We start from the raw sequence: 16,407 nt of genomic DNA, 5'->3' as shown, positions 1-16,407 counted from the left end.
GAGAAACCCTGTTTAGGATTTCTAAGGCTGCAGCTGGAGGAGGCAGAGGGAATTTTAGTGGATTTCCCCACTGCCGAGAAAGCAGTAGCAATGCTGTTACAATAGAGGATCCTTATCGGTGGATTCCAGTGGACTTAGATCGGTGTCCCTTGACATTTCCATTAAAATAGGCTTCCTGAGCCGGGCTAGAACAAAAGCATACCTAAGCCCACGTATCAGTGACAGCACAGAAAATTGCAGAAAAGAATTTATCTGGTAGAAAGAGAAAGAGAAGCTACCCACGGCTCCGTTTCCTTTCATCACCGGGAAAGCCTCTGCAAAGCATTCTTATAAATCACCAGGACTATTAAACATGGGCTTAAAGTTAAATGTGCGCTCAAGTGCTTTCTTGGACCGGTGGGCTAAACCACGAGCGATCCCACAGCTGTGGATAGCGTTAGTCTGTGGGTTTGCAGCGTCCGGGAGCCACAGACACTTTCATCTCAGTCGAGTGAAATTGCTTTGTTTGTTGCACTAAGGTAGGTTTGTACCTTCCCCCTTCAACCCTGCTGCAATCTCTGGGCTGTGCCTGAACAGGATCCTATCTGTTTACTTTGACATTGAAATTACAGCAGTTTAGTTAATCTCATCTGCGCCTTGTTTATCTTCCCTATGGGCCCTGCCGGCCACTTGCAGATTGAAATGCAGCTCCTGTTACTGTGCAGTAAATAATTCATTATTGCAACTCTGCTCCAGCACAGTATCTTCTTCGGACATTCCCCCCCGCCCTACTGGTGGGACATGACTAATTTTATACTGAGGAGAGAGATTTGCCCATGGGTTATGGTGTGTTCAGCCTGGGGGGAGGTTTGGGGGTGGAAAGGATGCAGGACCAGGCTGGAACCGCAAGAAGTTGTTCATCCCTGACATCTCGTGAGGAACGGAGGTGCCACATGGCCACTGGCAATAAAAATCGGGGACAGTACAAGATACCTGTGTCCTATCTGTACTCAAATGGTCTTTAACACGCATGCAGTCCTTCCAGCACCGAGGCAGATCACAGCCACGGATGAGCAGAAGTTTGGTGCACGGCTGTCTCCAAGACCTGGACTCCAGTGCCTGTTGTTAGAGATACCCTGCAGGGCCAATGTCCTCAACGGGTCCTTTTCTGATCTCAGTCCCCTGATACCCAGGTTGCAAGACCAGCCGGGGAACTGTGGTGCCTGCCTGGGTCTCATCCTGACACGGAGACGTGGCACGGCCATGTTGCTCCAGGAGCTGGTGCCGGGCCATTGCACAGCTCCATCCTATGCCACCTCCGTGCTCGGGGACACAAAGCCTGCAGAGAGGGGCCGGTGCTGCATTAGATCATCCCTCTCAGACGCTCGCGAGCCCCTGCTCAGCCTCACCCTGCCCGGAGCTGCTGGAAGTGGTGGGAAAATCCAGGTCTGAGTGCGGGGATGAGTAATGCTGGAGCTATCTCTTTCTTCAATCAATACGGTGTGTCCTCACACATGCCAAAGCTGGGCAAGAGCTTTTGTTTTGGCTGCTTTGGGAAATAATTGCATTCTTTTAATATCTCAAAACAAAGATTTACCACAGGGGCAGAAAGACCACACGGGAAGGTGCTGCAGATTTAACCAGAAATGTCCATAAAAAGCCTTTGTGTGGGAGTGCCTGAGCAGCCTGCAGACGTTTTCCCCCCCCAGCTCCCATCACGGAGCACGCTGCTCCCTCCCAGGCCGTGTGTCCAGGAGGGCGAAGCATCCTCCTGTGGCGAGTGTGGACAGGCTGTGCTTGCCCAGGCCTCTCCTCTCTCTGATTTTGCTCTCGACACATATGTTTTTTTCTGAAAGTCCTGGGTGCATTATGCCTCCTTGCAGCAAATCATGCCTCTGTGTGTGTGTCTTGGCCGGCTGTATGTCTGTCACCTGCATCTCTCCTGGTGTGAAACACCCGGGGGCTTTACTCCGCATCCTCCCAGCACTCTGGTCCTATGCCTCTTCTCAGCCTTCGGATGCCGGTCTCTCCCTGCATCGCCCTGACATCAGAAGGACACGGATCTGTTGGAGTGAGGCCAGGGGAGGCCCTGGAGATGCTGCGAGGGCTGGAGCCCCTCTGCTGGGAGGACAGGCTGGGAGAGGTGGGGGGGTTCAGCCTGGAGGAGAGAAGGCTCCGGGGAGACCTCAGACCCCCTTCCAGTGCCTAAAGGGGCTCCGGGAGAGCTGGGGAGGGACTTGTGATCAGGGAGGGGAGCGATGAGATGAGGGGGAACGGTTTTACACTGAAAGAGGGGAGATTGAGATGAGATCTGAGGAAGAACTTCTTTCCTGTGCGGGCGGTGAGCCCCTGGCGCAGGGTGCCCCGAGAAGCTGTGGCTGCCCCATCCCTGGAGGTGCTCAAGGCCGGGTTGGACGGGGCTGGGAGCAACCTGGGCTGGGGGGAGGTGTCCCTGCCCAGGGCAGGGGGTGGCACTGGGTGATCTTCAAGGTCCCTTCCAACCCAAACCATTCTGTGATTCTGTGATCATCTTCTGGACAGTCCTTAATTCCCCCCAGCCTGCGGGACACCCCTTTACACCCCCTGCTGCCCCTGTGTCCCCACCCTAGTACCCTCCCTCTCTCCCGTGTCCCTGGCTTGCCTCTTTTCCCCCCTCCCCCGCGCACCCACCCATGCACCCCGCTTGTGGGTGCCCCCCCGCACCCTGCTGCCCTATCCCACCCGTGGGTGTGTCGTCGTCCTCCCCCCCAGTCCCGCCCATGGGGGATCTCCCCGTCGCCCGCCTCCATCCCCATCCTCATCCTCATCCCCATCCCCATCCCCATCCCCATCCCCATCCCCGTCCCCGTCCCCTCCCCGCTCCTCGCACCGGCTCCCGGGCGGGGCGGCCGCCGCCGGGCGGCCAATGGGCGCGGGGGGGGGCGCGGCCGGCGGGGCCGCCGCATTTAGCGACCGGGCCGGGCCGGGCCGTACCGGGAGGCGGCGGAGCAGCCGGGGCCGGAGCGCGGTATGGAGCGGGCGGCGGGGCCGGGGGCAACGGCGGGGCCGGGGGGGACAGCGGCGTTGGCCGCCTCGTTGGCCGAGGGGCTCATCAAGTCCCCGCGGCCGCTGATGAAGAAGCAGGCGGTGAAGCGGCACCACCACAAGCACAACCTCAAACACCGCTACGAGTTCCTGGAGACGCTGGGGAAGGGCACCTACGGCAAGGTGAAAAAAGCCCGAGAGCGCTCCGGTAAACTGGTAAGGAACCCCCCGCCTCCGGTACATCCTCACCGGGAGCCGCTGCGGGGACCCTGAGCATCCCCCTGTGCTGAGCAGCCCCCGGTACATCACCCCCCCCCCCCTTTTTTCGTCCCGGTGCATCTCCTCCCCCACCTCCTCATCCAATTTTTCTCTCCAGTGCATCTTTTCCTTCTCCCACCCTTTTTTTTTGTCCAGGTGCATCTTCCCCACCCTTTTAATTTTTTTTTTCCTCCTGGTGCATCCCCCCCCCCGCCATTTCGTCCCCGTGCATCTTTGGCCCCGGTGCATCCCCCCGGGCACAGGCTCTCCCCAGCCGGTAACCGGGACGGCGCTGCCCGCTCCCGGCGCAGCGTATGGGGAGGCTGCGGCGCTGCCGTCCGCGGGGCCGGTGCCGCAGGCGGGGATAACCCGGGGGGGACCTCGCCATCCCCCCCCCCCCCCTCCCCGGGAGGGGGCTTACAGCTCCCCTCGCCCACTTGACCGCGTCGGGCTTCCTGGCGAGAGGGGCCGGGAGACACCCGGCAGCGAAGAGCAAACACTGCACTTGAGTCTGAAGGGCTTTTCCCTTCCTCTCGCCCCAGTTCACCGCCGGGTTTGCCCCGGGGATGGGTTTGCCCCCCGGGCTGGGTTTGCCCCTTGGCTCTCAGCAGCGCCAGCGAAGCCGAGCCCCTCCGAGCCCTGAGTGTCTCATTAAAATCGTGACTTAATCAACACCGCAGCCCCTCTTGAAGCAAGTGGCTCCGTGCAATGTACGGCTCAACCCAGAGCACAGCGATCCAACGTGCTGGAAGGGTGTAGGGAGACAAGGGGAGACCCTCACCCCCTGGAAAGCGGGGTGCTGCTGTCCTGGCAGCCGTGTCCCTCAGGAATCTGCAGGGGTTCAAAGGGCAAACTGGAAGGTGATTTCCCCCGTTCAGCCCCAAGCACCCCGCAGTGCGGGATGGCACCCGAGAAAGGCACGGGCACACCACCAGCCCATCTTGAGACCATGGGTGAGCACCGAGGGCCCCCCTGCGGGCGGCCAGACGGGCCCAGTAAGGTGCTGTGGGCTGAGCAGGGCGTGAGATTGGCTCTCTAACGTGCCACAGGGGCCTGTCAAGGAAAACAACTGTAAATCTGGGAGGTTTTCTTGTGTAACGCGACAGCTCTTAATTAAGTCAGATCTGCCATTTCCATTAGCCTATCTGATTCTGAAGAAGCTGCAGTTTTGCTGCATAATCAGGGCCTTGAAATGCAGCTTCCACCCACAGACCTGGAAGGATCCCTCCCCTCCGAAGGGGGAGAAGACTTGGCTTTCCCTGTCTGTTCCTAACAAAGCTGGTCCAGGGAATCTCTTCACTGCCAGAAAATTTACCTATCCGGGGAAGCCTCTTAGGACGGGGGCTCATTTGTCTAGCAGCATTGGTCTATTATAATGCAAATGAAATACACAGGCCAATGACTCTTCAATAAATGCAGGAGATAGTCAAAGGCTCGGGCTAACTAGTACCGCAGCGAGCTGGCCCTGTAGGAACAGGAGGCTTAACCACAAATCTCTCCTCTTCCCACAAATTCTTTCGTGTAGCACTCAGCGTTTCCGGACCTGTTTAATCTTCGGGCTTATCCTGAGCTGGGTTGTTATTTGCTCCTTCTCTAAGTGGCTTTCACTTCCTAAAAGCTGAGGTGTGAGAGCAGGTACTGCTACCCCTCGTGGGCTGCGGGGATCCCACGTTACCGGCTGAGGCTGTAGAGCTGGAGCTGCTCCATGCATGGGTTTTTGCCTCTGGCTAATCAGAAACCGACTCTGTCAGATGCACCGAATGTTGAACCATCTTGTTTTACTGCCTAGCTCTCTTTACTCCCTCCCCCCCCCTGAATTTTAACCAACCAACCTGGACTTGGCTCAGAGCAAGGTGTGCCTAATCAGTAGACTGCAGGGAAGACCAGGCTCTTGCAGCTGAAGGATTTTTGGGGACTTCCATGAATATTCTTTGTCTGAAAAAAAAAAAAAAAAAAAAAAAAAAAAAAAAAAAAAAAAACAGAAAAACAAAACCCACCCTTGTTTTCTGGTTAGAAATCCTTTAGACGAAATGACACTCACTCCTTTTGATGGGTACTTCTGCTGAGTGCCCTCCCAGTCCTTGGGAAACTGTTGTGTCCCTGAAATATCAAGCAGGTGGGGAGAGAGTTGCTGGTTCTTTCTCCTTTTTTTTTTTTTTTTTTTTTTTTTTTCTTCTGTCTTTTGGGTTGAAGATCCAGTAATGTGTGCCATGGTGGTGCAAACTGTCTCCTGCACCTGTTTGCATGGCAGCATCTGGCTTCCCCCCCCCACTTCCAGCCTGGTGTTTCTCCCAGCCTGGCTCCCAAGCCCTGGGCTGCAGCCAAGCCAAATAGGAGGGACCTCCCGTGGGACTCCCTTGCAGTGTCAGAAACCTCTTTGTGGGCTTGCATGGTGTCAAGAGGAAGGCAGCACCTGGAAGATTCCAAAGCAGCAAAGCCTCTTTTGATCTCCTGTAAGGGGCGAACCCCGGTCTCTTCCGTAGTGGGTTGTAATCCATATTTCATGGAGCATGAAATGCTGCACTTGCAATCTGGAACAACTTCTGAAGTGCTGCCTGGGGTTGTAGCTTAATGCATCTTTCAGCAGCTGCTGAAAATACCTGTTCTGCCCCCAAAAAACCTTTTAATTAAATGCCTTTTTGACTTGGAAAGTACTCTCGAGTTCTCTAGCCTCCTACAGCGGGACTTCTCGGGGCTGTTTCCTGCAGGAGATTCTTCTCATAGCATTGATGGCAGAGGCAGTGCGTAGCTTGTGGCTGTCCCTGAAGCTGCTGGTCCCCGTCTTCAGGGTGGCCAGGCATGGCCTTTTCTGCCTCAAGGGGAGATCTTCCGCTGTCAGCCCTCTTAGGTAGGGGATGTTTTGAAACAAAGCCGCTTCTCGGCACCCCTGGGGAAGGATGGGACGGCCAAGGGATTAGCATCCCTGGCAGGGCTTGACAGGCAGATAAGTCATCCCACCCTGAGTGGCTGGTACGAGGTGTGGACCCTAACTGTGCCGTACCCTTGTTGTGCGTTGTGCCCGACTGTTACGTGGGCAGCGCTCAGTAGGGAGAGCCCCGGGGCTCTAACAGCGCCATAAACCTGCTGGCGGCTGCAGCCCTGCCTTGGAGCTCACTAGCTGCCAGGCTCGTCGGCGAGGGCGTTCTCTGGCACTGCTGAATACAGCCAGTGGCATCTCCTGAGGCTTCCCATGCTGGCAGCCTGGAGCCACTTTGCCTTTCTATGGAGAGCGGACCTTGTTGCGAGCCCCAGCTCAGCAGCATATGTGCGTGAGCATCTTGGGCAGCAAGCAGATGTGCTGCGTGCACCCCAAAATGCAGAGGACTGGATGTCAGGCTTTAGCAGGGAGATGAATAAAGTGAGTCAACAGGAATTTGGGAGAGCAGGAGCAGGCCGACTTGCTTCATAAAGGCTTTTCCCACATTCTAGCGGGGGGTCAGGTAATCAGGGGCTGGAGCAAAAAAAATTGTTAAACTTTAACCTGTTAACCTAGCACAAAGGTCAGGGAAAAGAATACCTGGCTTTCGAGAAGCTATTAAGTGCCTTCAGTGTTGCTTTGTACAGAAACTTGGGCCTGGGTTATTGAACTTCCCTTGGCCAGAGTCCATTCTGCTTGGTTGCTTCAACCCTTGGGGCTGGTGCAGGCACAATGCTCCTCCAGTGCACAAGAGGCAACCCCTGCCCTGGCCAGTACTGGCCTGAAGTGGCCCAGTGCAGCAGAGGTGTGCTCTGGGGCTAAAGGGACTCTGACGGCTGTCTCTCATGTGCCCATCTGAGCCCTTAAAATTGGCACATCCTTCTACCACGAAGACAGTGATGTGGCAGCTGAGATTTCGCTGTGTTAGCATCTGGTGACTTGCTGCGGGTGAGGTGGACCTCAGCTAGTGAGGGTTGCAAACTTGCTCTGAGCCTTTTGATGCTTGGCAGACTGGGTCCCGAGGAGTGAGGTTTCCGATTCCCCTAAATCGGAGGGAGTTGAGGCCAAGCACCCATCTCACCCCACTGGAGGTGGAGGAGGGTCCCCGCGCGGCGCAGCCATGAGCATCGCTCCTGTGCTGGCAGCTGGGGCTGCTGGGTGTCCATGGCCCCTCTCCCGGTTGCTGGGAGACTGGTGCGGGGGTCCCTTTACAGGATTAATGCTGTTCCGCATTCTTGTCTGATACAAAAAAAGAGGTTCTGCTGGATTCAGTTGTAAATTCAGCCCTAGGAGCACATTGTCTCTCCCCAGCCCCTTTGAAAAAGGATTAGAAGGCATCTATTCTCCAGCACTTACTCTTCCTTCTCCGCCCCTTTCAATTTCCTTGTAGAGGATAACTTGAAAACCCAAGTGAAAGCCTGGAAAGCGGCTCACATCGCCAGCACCGGCTCTCCCAGCTGGCTGGAGCACAGTCCTGTGCCTAGGAGGGATCTAATCTTTCATACCAAGCTTTCTCTTACCTCTACATAATCAGCTCCTTGAAATAAGTATTTGCAAGAAAAAAAAAAAACCAAACCCCAAAACTGTTGGGTTGTTTTCTTTTTCATTTTCATGACCCCAAGAAGACGTTGTTGTTGTTATCTTCCAAGTCATGTGTGCAGGTCACATTCCTGTGGCTGGCTGTGGTCCAGCGGCGGCTGTAGCCCGGGACACAATTCCTGTAAGGGCACATAAATGAGGAGCGGAGCTGTGCTCCCTGCGGGAGGAGCCTTGGGGAGCTCCTCTGGTAGGAGCTGGCAGTGGGTTTCCCTTGGGGGGAGATGGAGGGAGCATTTCCCTCGTGCACAGCAACAGGACTTGGGAAGTATAAAACCCTAATTGATGACGTTCGCTTTTATTGGAGATGCTGCAGTGGAGCCGTGCCGCATGGCCCTCGGATACAGCGCACCGGGGGGGAGGGGGGCAAAGTGGGGCTGTTGATCTTTGGCTTGTGAACCCTTTCCCAAAAGAGGGGGGGTGGGTTTCTTGCCCTGCAACGGGCTTTGGGAAGCAGTGATGCTGCTGGCCCTGACAGCCGGGTGACCCTCTGCGCGTGTGCTCATCTGCAGGTGGCTATCAAGTCAATCCGGAAAGACAAAATCAAGGATGAGCAGGATCTTGTCCATATCCGGAGAGAGATTGAGATCATGTCCTCCCTCAACCACCCCCACATCATTGCTGTCCACGAAGGTGAGCCCTCCCCTCTCCCCTCCCCTCTCCAGCAGCATCCCGCAGCAGAGCCCCCCGGCGGGGCTGGGTACCGGGGCAGGCTCGGCAGCAGTGGGGTCACCTCTCGCCACTCTCCTCCCTCTGCTCGTTCGGAGCAGGAGCTGTTTGCCGTTGCCTGTGCCGTGCTGGTGACTCAGCGCCGGCGGGGAGAGCAGATGCTGCCGGGCTGTGGTTTTCCCGCCTGCGTGCCGAGCAGCGGGGAGGGGAAATACCTGCTCCAGAAATAGCCGCTTCCCCTCCCCATCCCCTCCTGCCCGGAGAGGGAAGCTGGCTCCAAAAGTTTACATGGCCTCTTGAGGCTGGGAGCCCCGGCGCTGCTGCAGGCGAGAGGCTGTGCTGTGTTGGGGGGAGCTGGTGGCCACAGTCCCCCCCAAAGCCCGGTGCTGTGTGTGGCTCCCATTGAGCTGGATGCTCTCCCCAGCCATGGGAAATGCATGTTCAGGGAACCAGCAAGTGCCAGAGCGATGGGAATCTCGGGAGCTAATCTCAGTGCTGGAGTCCTCCTCATTCCCTCCCCTGGGGCACAGGAAAACCAAACCACGAGGTGCTGGGGGAGCTCCCGGTGCTGCTGGGCTCGGCTTTGGGGCCAGGGCTGGGCTCTGCTCCCAGGGTGTCGGGGCAGCCCCAACCGAAGGGGACTTTCTCAAGTTGTAGCTCCGACCAGACTTAGAGCAAATCTCCAGCTGGATCAGTCTTTGCTTAAACACCAAGTTCTTTGGCCGCAAAGCCGGCGTGCCCCGTGCTCCTCGGGCTGGCTCTGCCGGGGCTCCTTGCGCTGTGCCGGCATGTGGCCGGTGCCCGGGTTATTGCCGCCTCGCTGCCTTACGTGAGGTATCCAGAGTCCTTTTGTCCTCTAAACAAAAGCAAGTGGATTGGCACTTCATGCGCAGTGTTTGCAAGGACTGAGTCACGCTGACTGCTGGAATTCAAAAATATTGAGGTGGCTTTCTGCGAACAGGAAAAAAAAAAAAAAAAAAAGCTCCACCTCTTGGTTTGAGCCGGGGCCCTGTTGGGAGAAATGGGAACGTGCAGAAAGGCCACCCGGCCGTGCCAGCGGGTAGCTCTGTCACCATCCCCCTTGGCAGGGCTCTGTCTAGCGAAGAACAACACGTCTTAGTCACCTTCTGGCAGAGCAGAGCCCTTTCTCCTGTGCTCTGTGGCTGCAGAGGCTGCTTGGCCAGCAGCCCCAGTGGCACTGTGGGACACGGGTGGCAGCTCTAGCTGTCCCCTGTCTGACCACAGAGCAGGTACCTGCAGAAACCCTGACACCCTCTGTTTTGCCACACAGACCGAGGGCCCAGGCGGTGGGGTGGGCAGTGGGTTAGGGTTGGTCAGGGCTCCACCTGCTCCTCATTAAATGACGTGCTAATGAGAAGTCCCTTAGCACTAAGCATCCCTTTTAACACCCTGTGGCTTCCCGTCTCCGCGCAGTGTTTGAGAACAGCAGCAAGATCGTCATCGTGATGGAGTACGCCAGCAAGGGGGACCTGTACGACTACATCAGTGAGCGGCAGCGGCTGACGGAGCAGGAGGCACGCCACTTCTTCCGGCAGGTCGTGTCGGCCGTCTACTACTGCCACAAGGTGGGTCGGCACCGCGCTTCCCACCGCCTTCCTGGGGGGAGAATGGAGGGATGGGCTCCCGTGTGCTCGGCCGGCTCCGGGCAGGGGTGCTGGGGCTGGGCACGGGTCCAGTGCCCGACGGGGAAGCTCAGCCTTGGGCTGGGAGGTGAGGAGAGCTCGTGGCCGCTGGCCTTTCCCAGCAAAGGGGTTAATCCTGCTCCTTATCTGGAGGGTGCGGCAGCCCTTGGGATCGCAGGGAGGCAGTGCCCGAGCGGCTTTTGGAAAGTCCTTCCTTGGCAGGACCTTGCCTTGGCTTTCGGCTGCTGCCGTGTGGGGCTGACTAACCCGGCTGGGGAGTTACCAACTCCCGTCCCACCCGCCCAAGGGAAGACGCCCGGGCTGTCTGCCGGGGCGGAGAGCCGAGCCCTCGGTCACCCGTCTTGTCCCCTGAAAGGGATGTAAAGCTGTAGGGCCCTGTCCAGGGCTGTGGGACGAGCCGTGCCTGCCCTGCAAGGACCCCTGAGTCTGTGGGTCTCCCTGGAGGATGCTCTAAGGCCATACCTGGTCATGCCTCCGTCCTGGGTACCCGCGTGCCCTCGGCAGGAAGGGGGGGTTGCAGGGCACCTCCTGAACCCAAAGCACATTGGGGTCTCTCTTAGCTGGGCAGCAGCAGGTCCCGGCAAAGTGTAGAGCTCTGCCCACCATCCCCTGGTGGGAGCTGGCACTGGCTGGGGAGGGTGCGGGAGCCCAGCGTGGCATCTGGTGTGGGTGCCACCCTGCTCCTGTTCCCGAACAGCACGGTGAGCTGGTAGCACCCGTGTCAGGACGTGGTTTACAGCCTGTCCTCACCATGCACCCAGCGTTATTATTTACTGCTCCTCTGATTGCCGTCAGCGTGTCCTGTTTGCGTGCCGCTGTGCTGGTGAACGGCAGTGACCTCCCCGCGCCGCCCAACTTTCCCTTCCTCAAACATGCTCGAAACTAAACCCATCTCTCTCTTCCCTCGTGCAGAATGGGATCGTTCACAGGGACCTGAAGCTGGAGAACATCCTTCTCGATGCAAATGGGAACATCAAGGTGAGAGGCAGGCAGAGCCTGGCCGCGCTTTGGGTGTCACCCAGCAGAGGGGTCTAAGGGATGCTGCCCAGCGTGGATGGACCAGGGGTGGCCACGATGCGCTGGTCCCCCAGGGGATGTGGTTCTCCGTGGCTCTGGGATCACTGGCATCGCCTACATGCTGTTTGCCCAGGAGATGGGGAGCCAGGAGGGTGCCTGTACCTGCCCCCCGCTCTCTGTGCCTGGCAGCCAAGCGGGAGAGGCTGCAGAGGCAGAGCCTCAGTACTGCCTATTAAAGCCATAAATGTATATCTGATTGCCGATAAGAGGGCAAAGTCTAAACACTGAGGTCAATGCCCGACCGGCTGGATAAGAAAGAGCTCTCCCAGGGCAAGTCCCGGTGCCTGTACGTGCTGGCCAGGCTGGCGGAAGGAGGTGCGGGGCAGCTCCCGGCTCCACTGGCCCCAAGCGATGCTTTTTTGCCCCGTCCGGGAGCGCTGCAGCTGCCCGGGGAGGGAGGGCACGGCAGCAGCCGGGAATCAGTGCGGTCGGTGATAAACGGGCTGCGGGGCTTTATCTCTGTAGGGGGTAATTTTGCAATTGGGAGCTTGCAAGCAGGGACTGTACCTTCTGCTCACTGAGAGGTGACGGGTGTAACGAGGATAATGAATGCCTGTGTGCTAGGTAGAGCAGACAGGGACTGAGGCAGCCTCGCGTGGCTGTGAATGAGCTGGAGGAGAGCCCGGCAGCTCTCCCTCTAACCACACTTTTGCAGCCGCCTCTGCTCCCGGCATGTCGGTGATGGGGCTGGGAGGGCAGAGCCGCAGGGCAGCTGCTGCGGAGTCTGGGGTGAGCCTTCTGGGAGAGGGGCCAGAGCAGTTTTGGGGATGGAAAGCTGCGATGCTGCTGCTCCCCAAGGAGACGGAGGGCACCCAGGACCAGGGTGCCAAGGGCAGCCCTGGTTTCAGCCAAGCTTGCGGCTTCAGGTGGCAATGCGGTTCCACCTGCGAAGGGGAACTTTGCTGCTTGATAACAGTTATAAATGTCCTTCTAGATTGCAGACTTTGGTCTGTCCAACGTTTACCAGCAGGACAAACTTCTGCAGACTTACTGCGGCAGCCCTCTCTATGCATCCCCCGAAATCATCAATGGGCGGCCGTACAAGGGCCCGGAGGTAGGTTGTGCCTCGTCCCCTGCATGGGGGGTGTCCTGCTGCCTCTTGCCTTGCACTTGGGAAAGCGCTGGGGGTTTTCCCAGCGGAGCATCTCAGGCAGAGCCGGGCCTGTGTGGTTTGGGGTAACAGCCCCCCTAAGACCAAGAGCCGTGTGGTCAGTGTGGGGCAGCTGCAGTGGGGTGGACGTGGTGGGATGCAGGTGGCTGGAGCTGCCCCATGCTCTGTCCTCCTCCGTGGCTGCTGCCATCCTGGGAGCTGCCACGGAGGCTTTGCTGGGGGGTCCTGCCTGTCCAGGCAGGGGGCCAGGGCAGCCCGCTCCCGCTGCCCCCCTCCAGGCTCGTCTCTCCCTCTGGCAGGTGGACAGCTGGTCCCTGGGCGTTCTCCTCTACATCCTGGTCCATGGCACGATGCCGTTCGATGGCCATGACTACAAGACTCTGGTCAAGCAGATCACGAGCGGGGACTACCGGGAGCCCACGAAGCTGTCTGGTAGGCAGACCCCCACCACCCTGCGCATCCCCCCCCCCCCCGACCCCCACCCCTCTCTCCCTTCAGTGCCTGACCTGCCTCTTCCCCAGATGCCTGTGGGCTAATCCGGTGGATGCTAATGGTGAACCCAGAGCGCCGTGCCACCATTGAGGACATTGCCACGCATTGGTGGGTGAACTGGGGCTACAAAGTGCCTGTTGGGGAGCAAGAGCTGCTGCGGGAGACCGAGTCCCCCCTGGTCACGGTGGCAGAGTGGCTTCGCCGCTCCTCCCGGCCCCTTCTGGAGAACGGCTCCAAGATGCGATGCTTCTTGAAGCAGCACATCCCCAGTGTGACCCTGGAGCGGCAACGCTCCCTCAAGAAGTCCAAGAAGGAGAATGATGTCTCCCACGTGCTGCAGGAGGTGGCCCTGGCCCCGGAGAACCCCTCCAAATCCATCCTCAAGCGGCCTAAGGGCATCCTGAAGAAGAGAAACTCCTGTGAGCAGAAGGTGCCCGGCCCTGGTCCCCCACCAGCAGCACCCACAGGAGAGGTGAGGGGTGAGGATGGTGAGGTGACCGCTGCAGGTCTCACCCGGATCCTGTCCTCGGGGATGCTGCCTTGCAGCACGGCCATTGGAGCGGTGCCCATGGCTGTGCCCAAGAAGGGAATACTGAAAAAGCCCTCAACAAGGGAGTCGGGGTATTACTCGTCCCTGGAGTGCTGTGAGTCCGGGGATGTCCTGGATGCAGGGAGCTTGGACCTCGATGGGAGCGTGTTTGCTGACACCCCCTCCCCAGAGCAGGGTCCCCAGCGTCTCCCTGCCTGCCGGAAAGGCATCCTCAAACACAACAGCAAGTACTCCTCTAGCAGCACCGAGCCAGAGAGTCCCCCCGGGCAGGGCTTTGGGGGCTTCGGCGAGGTGCCCCTGCCCCAGGCACCCCGTGCCCGCCCGTCCAGCGCCGTGAGTGAGGACAGCATCCTCTCCACGGAGTCCTTCGACCAGCTCGACCTGCCCACCCGTGTCCCCCACAGCGGCGGGGGCATGCGGGGCTGCGTCTCTGCCGACAGTCTGCTGCGGCTGGAAGAGGAGGAGGAGGTGGAGGAAGGGCGCAGGCTGCGCCGCTGGACTGTGACCCATTGCCGGAGCCCCCTGGCAGAGAGCAGCTTGTCCCTGGCGGGCTGCGACAACATCACCGAGGTCTACCGGCGCGCCGTGGCCATCGGCATGAAGTTGAGCTGAGGGCCCCTCCCGGCGGGGCTGCCCGGGGTGGTGTGCGTTGGGGAGGGGGCCGAGTGCTCCCTGCCATGGTGCTGCTGAGCCGTGTCCCACCTATTTATTTTGCAGCCTCGTGTCCCTCGGGGAGGAGGGTGGGTGCAGGTGGGGAGGGAGCTGCAGTGACTGTGGGGCATTGGTGGGGGGGGACACCCCAGGGCCGGGACATTAAATGGACCAAAGCCCCGACTGATCCTGCCACCACCCTTGTGGGGGTCCCGGAGGCTCCTTGCTGCCGTCCTTCCCTGGCAAACAGGCTCATCTCATCATGGGGGGGGGGAAACCAAGGGGTTGGGGGGGATTATTTTTTTTTTTTTCTTTGCACTGGTTTTTTTTTTGGCTGCACAAGGTAACAGATGGGGCAGGTGATATACCTCAAACAAGCTGGAGCTGTAGCGGGGCCAGGCGAGGGGCTGAAAGGTGCTGCCCTGGCTGCTGCCTGGGCGCTGGGCTCTTGGGGTCCAAACCGCCCAGGCCACGGCTCTTCCCTCTCCTGCACTGAGAAACCCAACTGGATCTGGCTGAAACCCCAGTCTGAGAACATGCTCTCATGCCAACATCTCTTTTTTTTTTTTCTTTTTTTTAAGAAATGTTGAAAGGAGTTAAAAAAAAAAAAGTGCCTTTGGTGAGGCACCGCTTCTTTATTTATTGCCTTTGTCTGACTTGATGTAAAACTTCAGCAGCACGCGATGTGTCTGGCTCTGTACCGGCCTCCCAGTTGTCTTTCACAGGGGCACTGGAGGTGTCTGTGCCCTTGTCTCATGTGCCGCACGTCGAAGCTCCATTGCACTATTGCTGTGTGTTTGCTGGCCCTTTCCCTTCTCCAGGGGGTGTGTTTTCCCCGTTTTCCTCCAAAGTGGTCTTGACAAAACCATTAAATTAAAAGCAAATGTTGGATCTGAGTTGTTAGCTTGATTGCTGTGCCATCGCAGCATGGGCGGGCAGGGGATGGGATGGGGGTGCTGGTGCCTCCTGCGCTGCTCCCAGCAGGATGGGGCTGTGCATGGTGTTGGGTCTCGCTCCAGTGCCGGTGAGCATGAGTTATCTGTGGACACATGTCCTGTGGGGTGTAACACCTCCATGCAGTGTGTGCTCAGCCCCTCCAGGGCTCCAGTGTGTGCCCCTTCTCCAGTGCTGGGGGGCTTAAACTGGTGCTTCTGCGCGGTGCTGAGCTTTGACTTGGCATATCCCTTATGTGGGGAGTTGGCACCCACCGAGGGGTTGGAGGGCTGTAGACTTTAAGGCTGAGCAGCTGCTGCTGTGTGACCCAGTGAGGGGGGGGCTGGCTGGGGGCAGGACTGGCTGTTGGGGTACCACAGCACTGGTGCGGTGATGGTGCTGTGCCCCTGACCCACGGGGCAATGAACCCAAAGTTTAGAGAAAAGCTGCAATGGAGATGGATGGCTGCTGGGAGGATGATGGACCCCGCTGCCCCTGCGTCGCCCCCTCCCCACCTGTCCCAGCTCCACTTCCAACCCCCTCTCACAGCGCTGGTGGTGCCATGGGGTTAGATTTTTGAAAGATCTGCAGGGCTTGGCGGCAGGAGCTGCATCCTAAGCAGCTGCCATCTCCCCTTGTGGTGCCTGCAGGTGCCTCTACTGGAGGAAGGATGGAGAGAGGCTGAGCCCCGGCAGCCAGAGCTCGGCCGTGGTGCGTACCACAGGGCTGTCTCCTCTCCGGCCCTTTCCCTCAGTTTCCTTTATCCTTTTCTCCTGCTGCGGCATTGAAACCAGTTTTATTGCTCTATAAAGCACCGTAACGATTTCCTGTTTCCAGTTGGGTTAATAGGAGACGTTTCAGGTCTCCTCTGCCCCACCGCGGAGAGGCTGAGCCACAAGGGCATGGTGGCAGGGCTGCCTCGCCAGGAATGCCGCCCCTCGTCCCGCGTGGCTGAAGCCGTGGGGGGCCACGCAGGCTCTGCCCCCCGCCGCGCATTCCCCGCATGCTTCCCGCGCCATTAAGAAACACCGGAGCGCTTAAAGCTGCTCCGAGGGCATCCAGCTTAGCCCGGACAAAGTCCCGGTGCCCCGTGGGCTGCCAAGGTGGGATGGGATGAGCCGGGGGCTGCAGCACCCATGGGTCCAGGGCATGGAGCATCCCAAGGCAGAGGTCAGGTCGGGCTGATGTTTTAACAGCCACGGAGGGACAAAGCCTCCTTTTTGGAAAGTGTCTGTGGGTTTGGTTTCTGGAACATCCCAGGGTGCTGAAGTCCCGTTTCATTAATGATTTATAAGGAAACGTTCTTGCTTGCTGGCTTCAGAGCTGGGCTGAGCTGCGGCAGCTCCGGGTGGGCGCCACATGGGCACGAGGCACTGCGCTGACCACCCCATCACGCGTGTCCTGGCCGGCGGCGGCTGCTGTTTGCTCGGGTTTAGGAGCTGTGTCTCCGTCAGCTCAGCCCAGCCCCGGCTTGTGGCAGCCCCCC

General features: G+C 58.7%; 1 protein-coding gene across 1 annotated transcript; it reads left to right on the top strand.

Moving 5' to 3' along the window:
• Positions 1–2,988: 2,988 nt before the first annotated feature.
• Positions 2,989–14,560, top strand: NUAK2 (NUAK family kinase 2; the record flags this gene model as incomplete). The annotated part of the gene is made up of 7 exons (XM_082494641.1): positions 2,989–3,219; positions 8,287–8,407; positions 9,878–10,029; positions 11,020–11,085; positions 12,119–12,238; positions 12,595–12,727; positions 12,817–14,560. 7 exons carry the CDS (start codon positions 2,989–2,991, stop codon positions 13,947–13,949), a joined length of 1,956 nt encoding a protein of 651 aa, XP_082350767.1. The 3' UTR covers positions 13,950–14,560.
• Positions 14,561–16,407: the final 1,847 nt, after the last annotated feature.

The sequence above is a fragment of the Vanellus vanellus genome (assembly GCF_965231255.1).
Source record: "Vanellus vanellus genome assembly, chromosome: 23".
In the NCBI taxonomy this organism is placed as follows: domain Eukaryota; kingdom Metazoa; phylum Chordata; class Aves; order Charadriiformes; family Charadriidae; genus Vanellus; species Vanellus vanellus.
The sequence above is the reverse complement of the archived record's forward strand: the minus strand, read 5'-3'. Positions and strand labels throughout refer to the sequence as shown.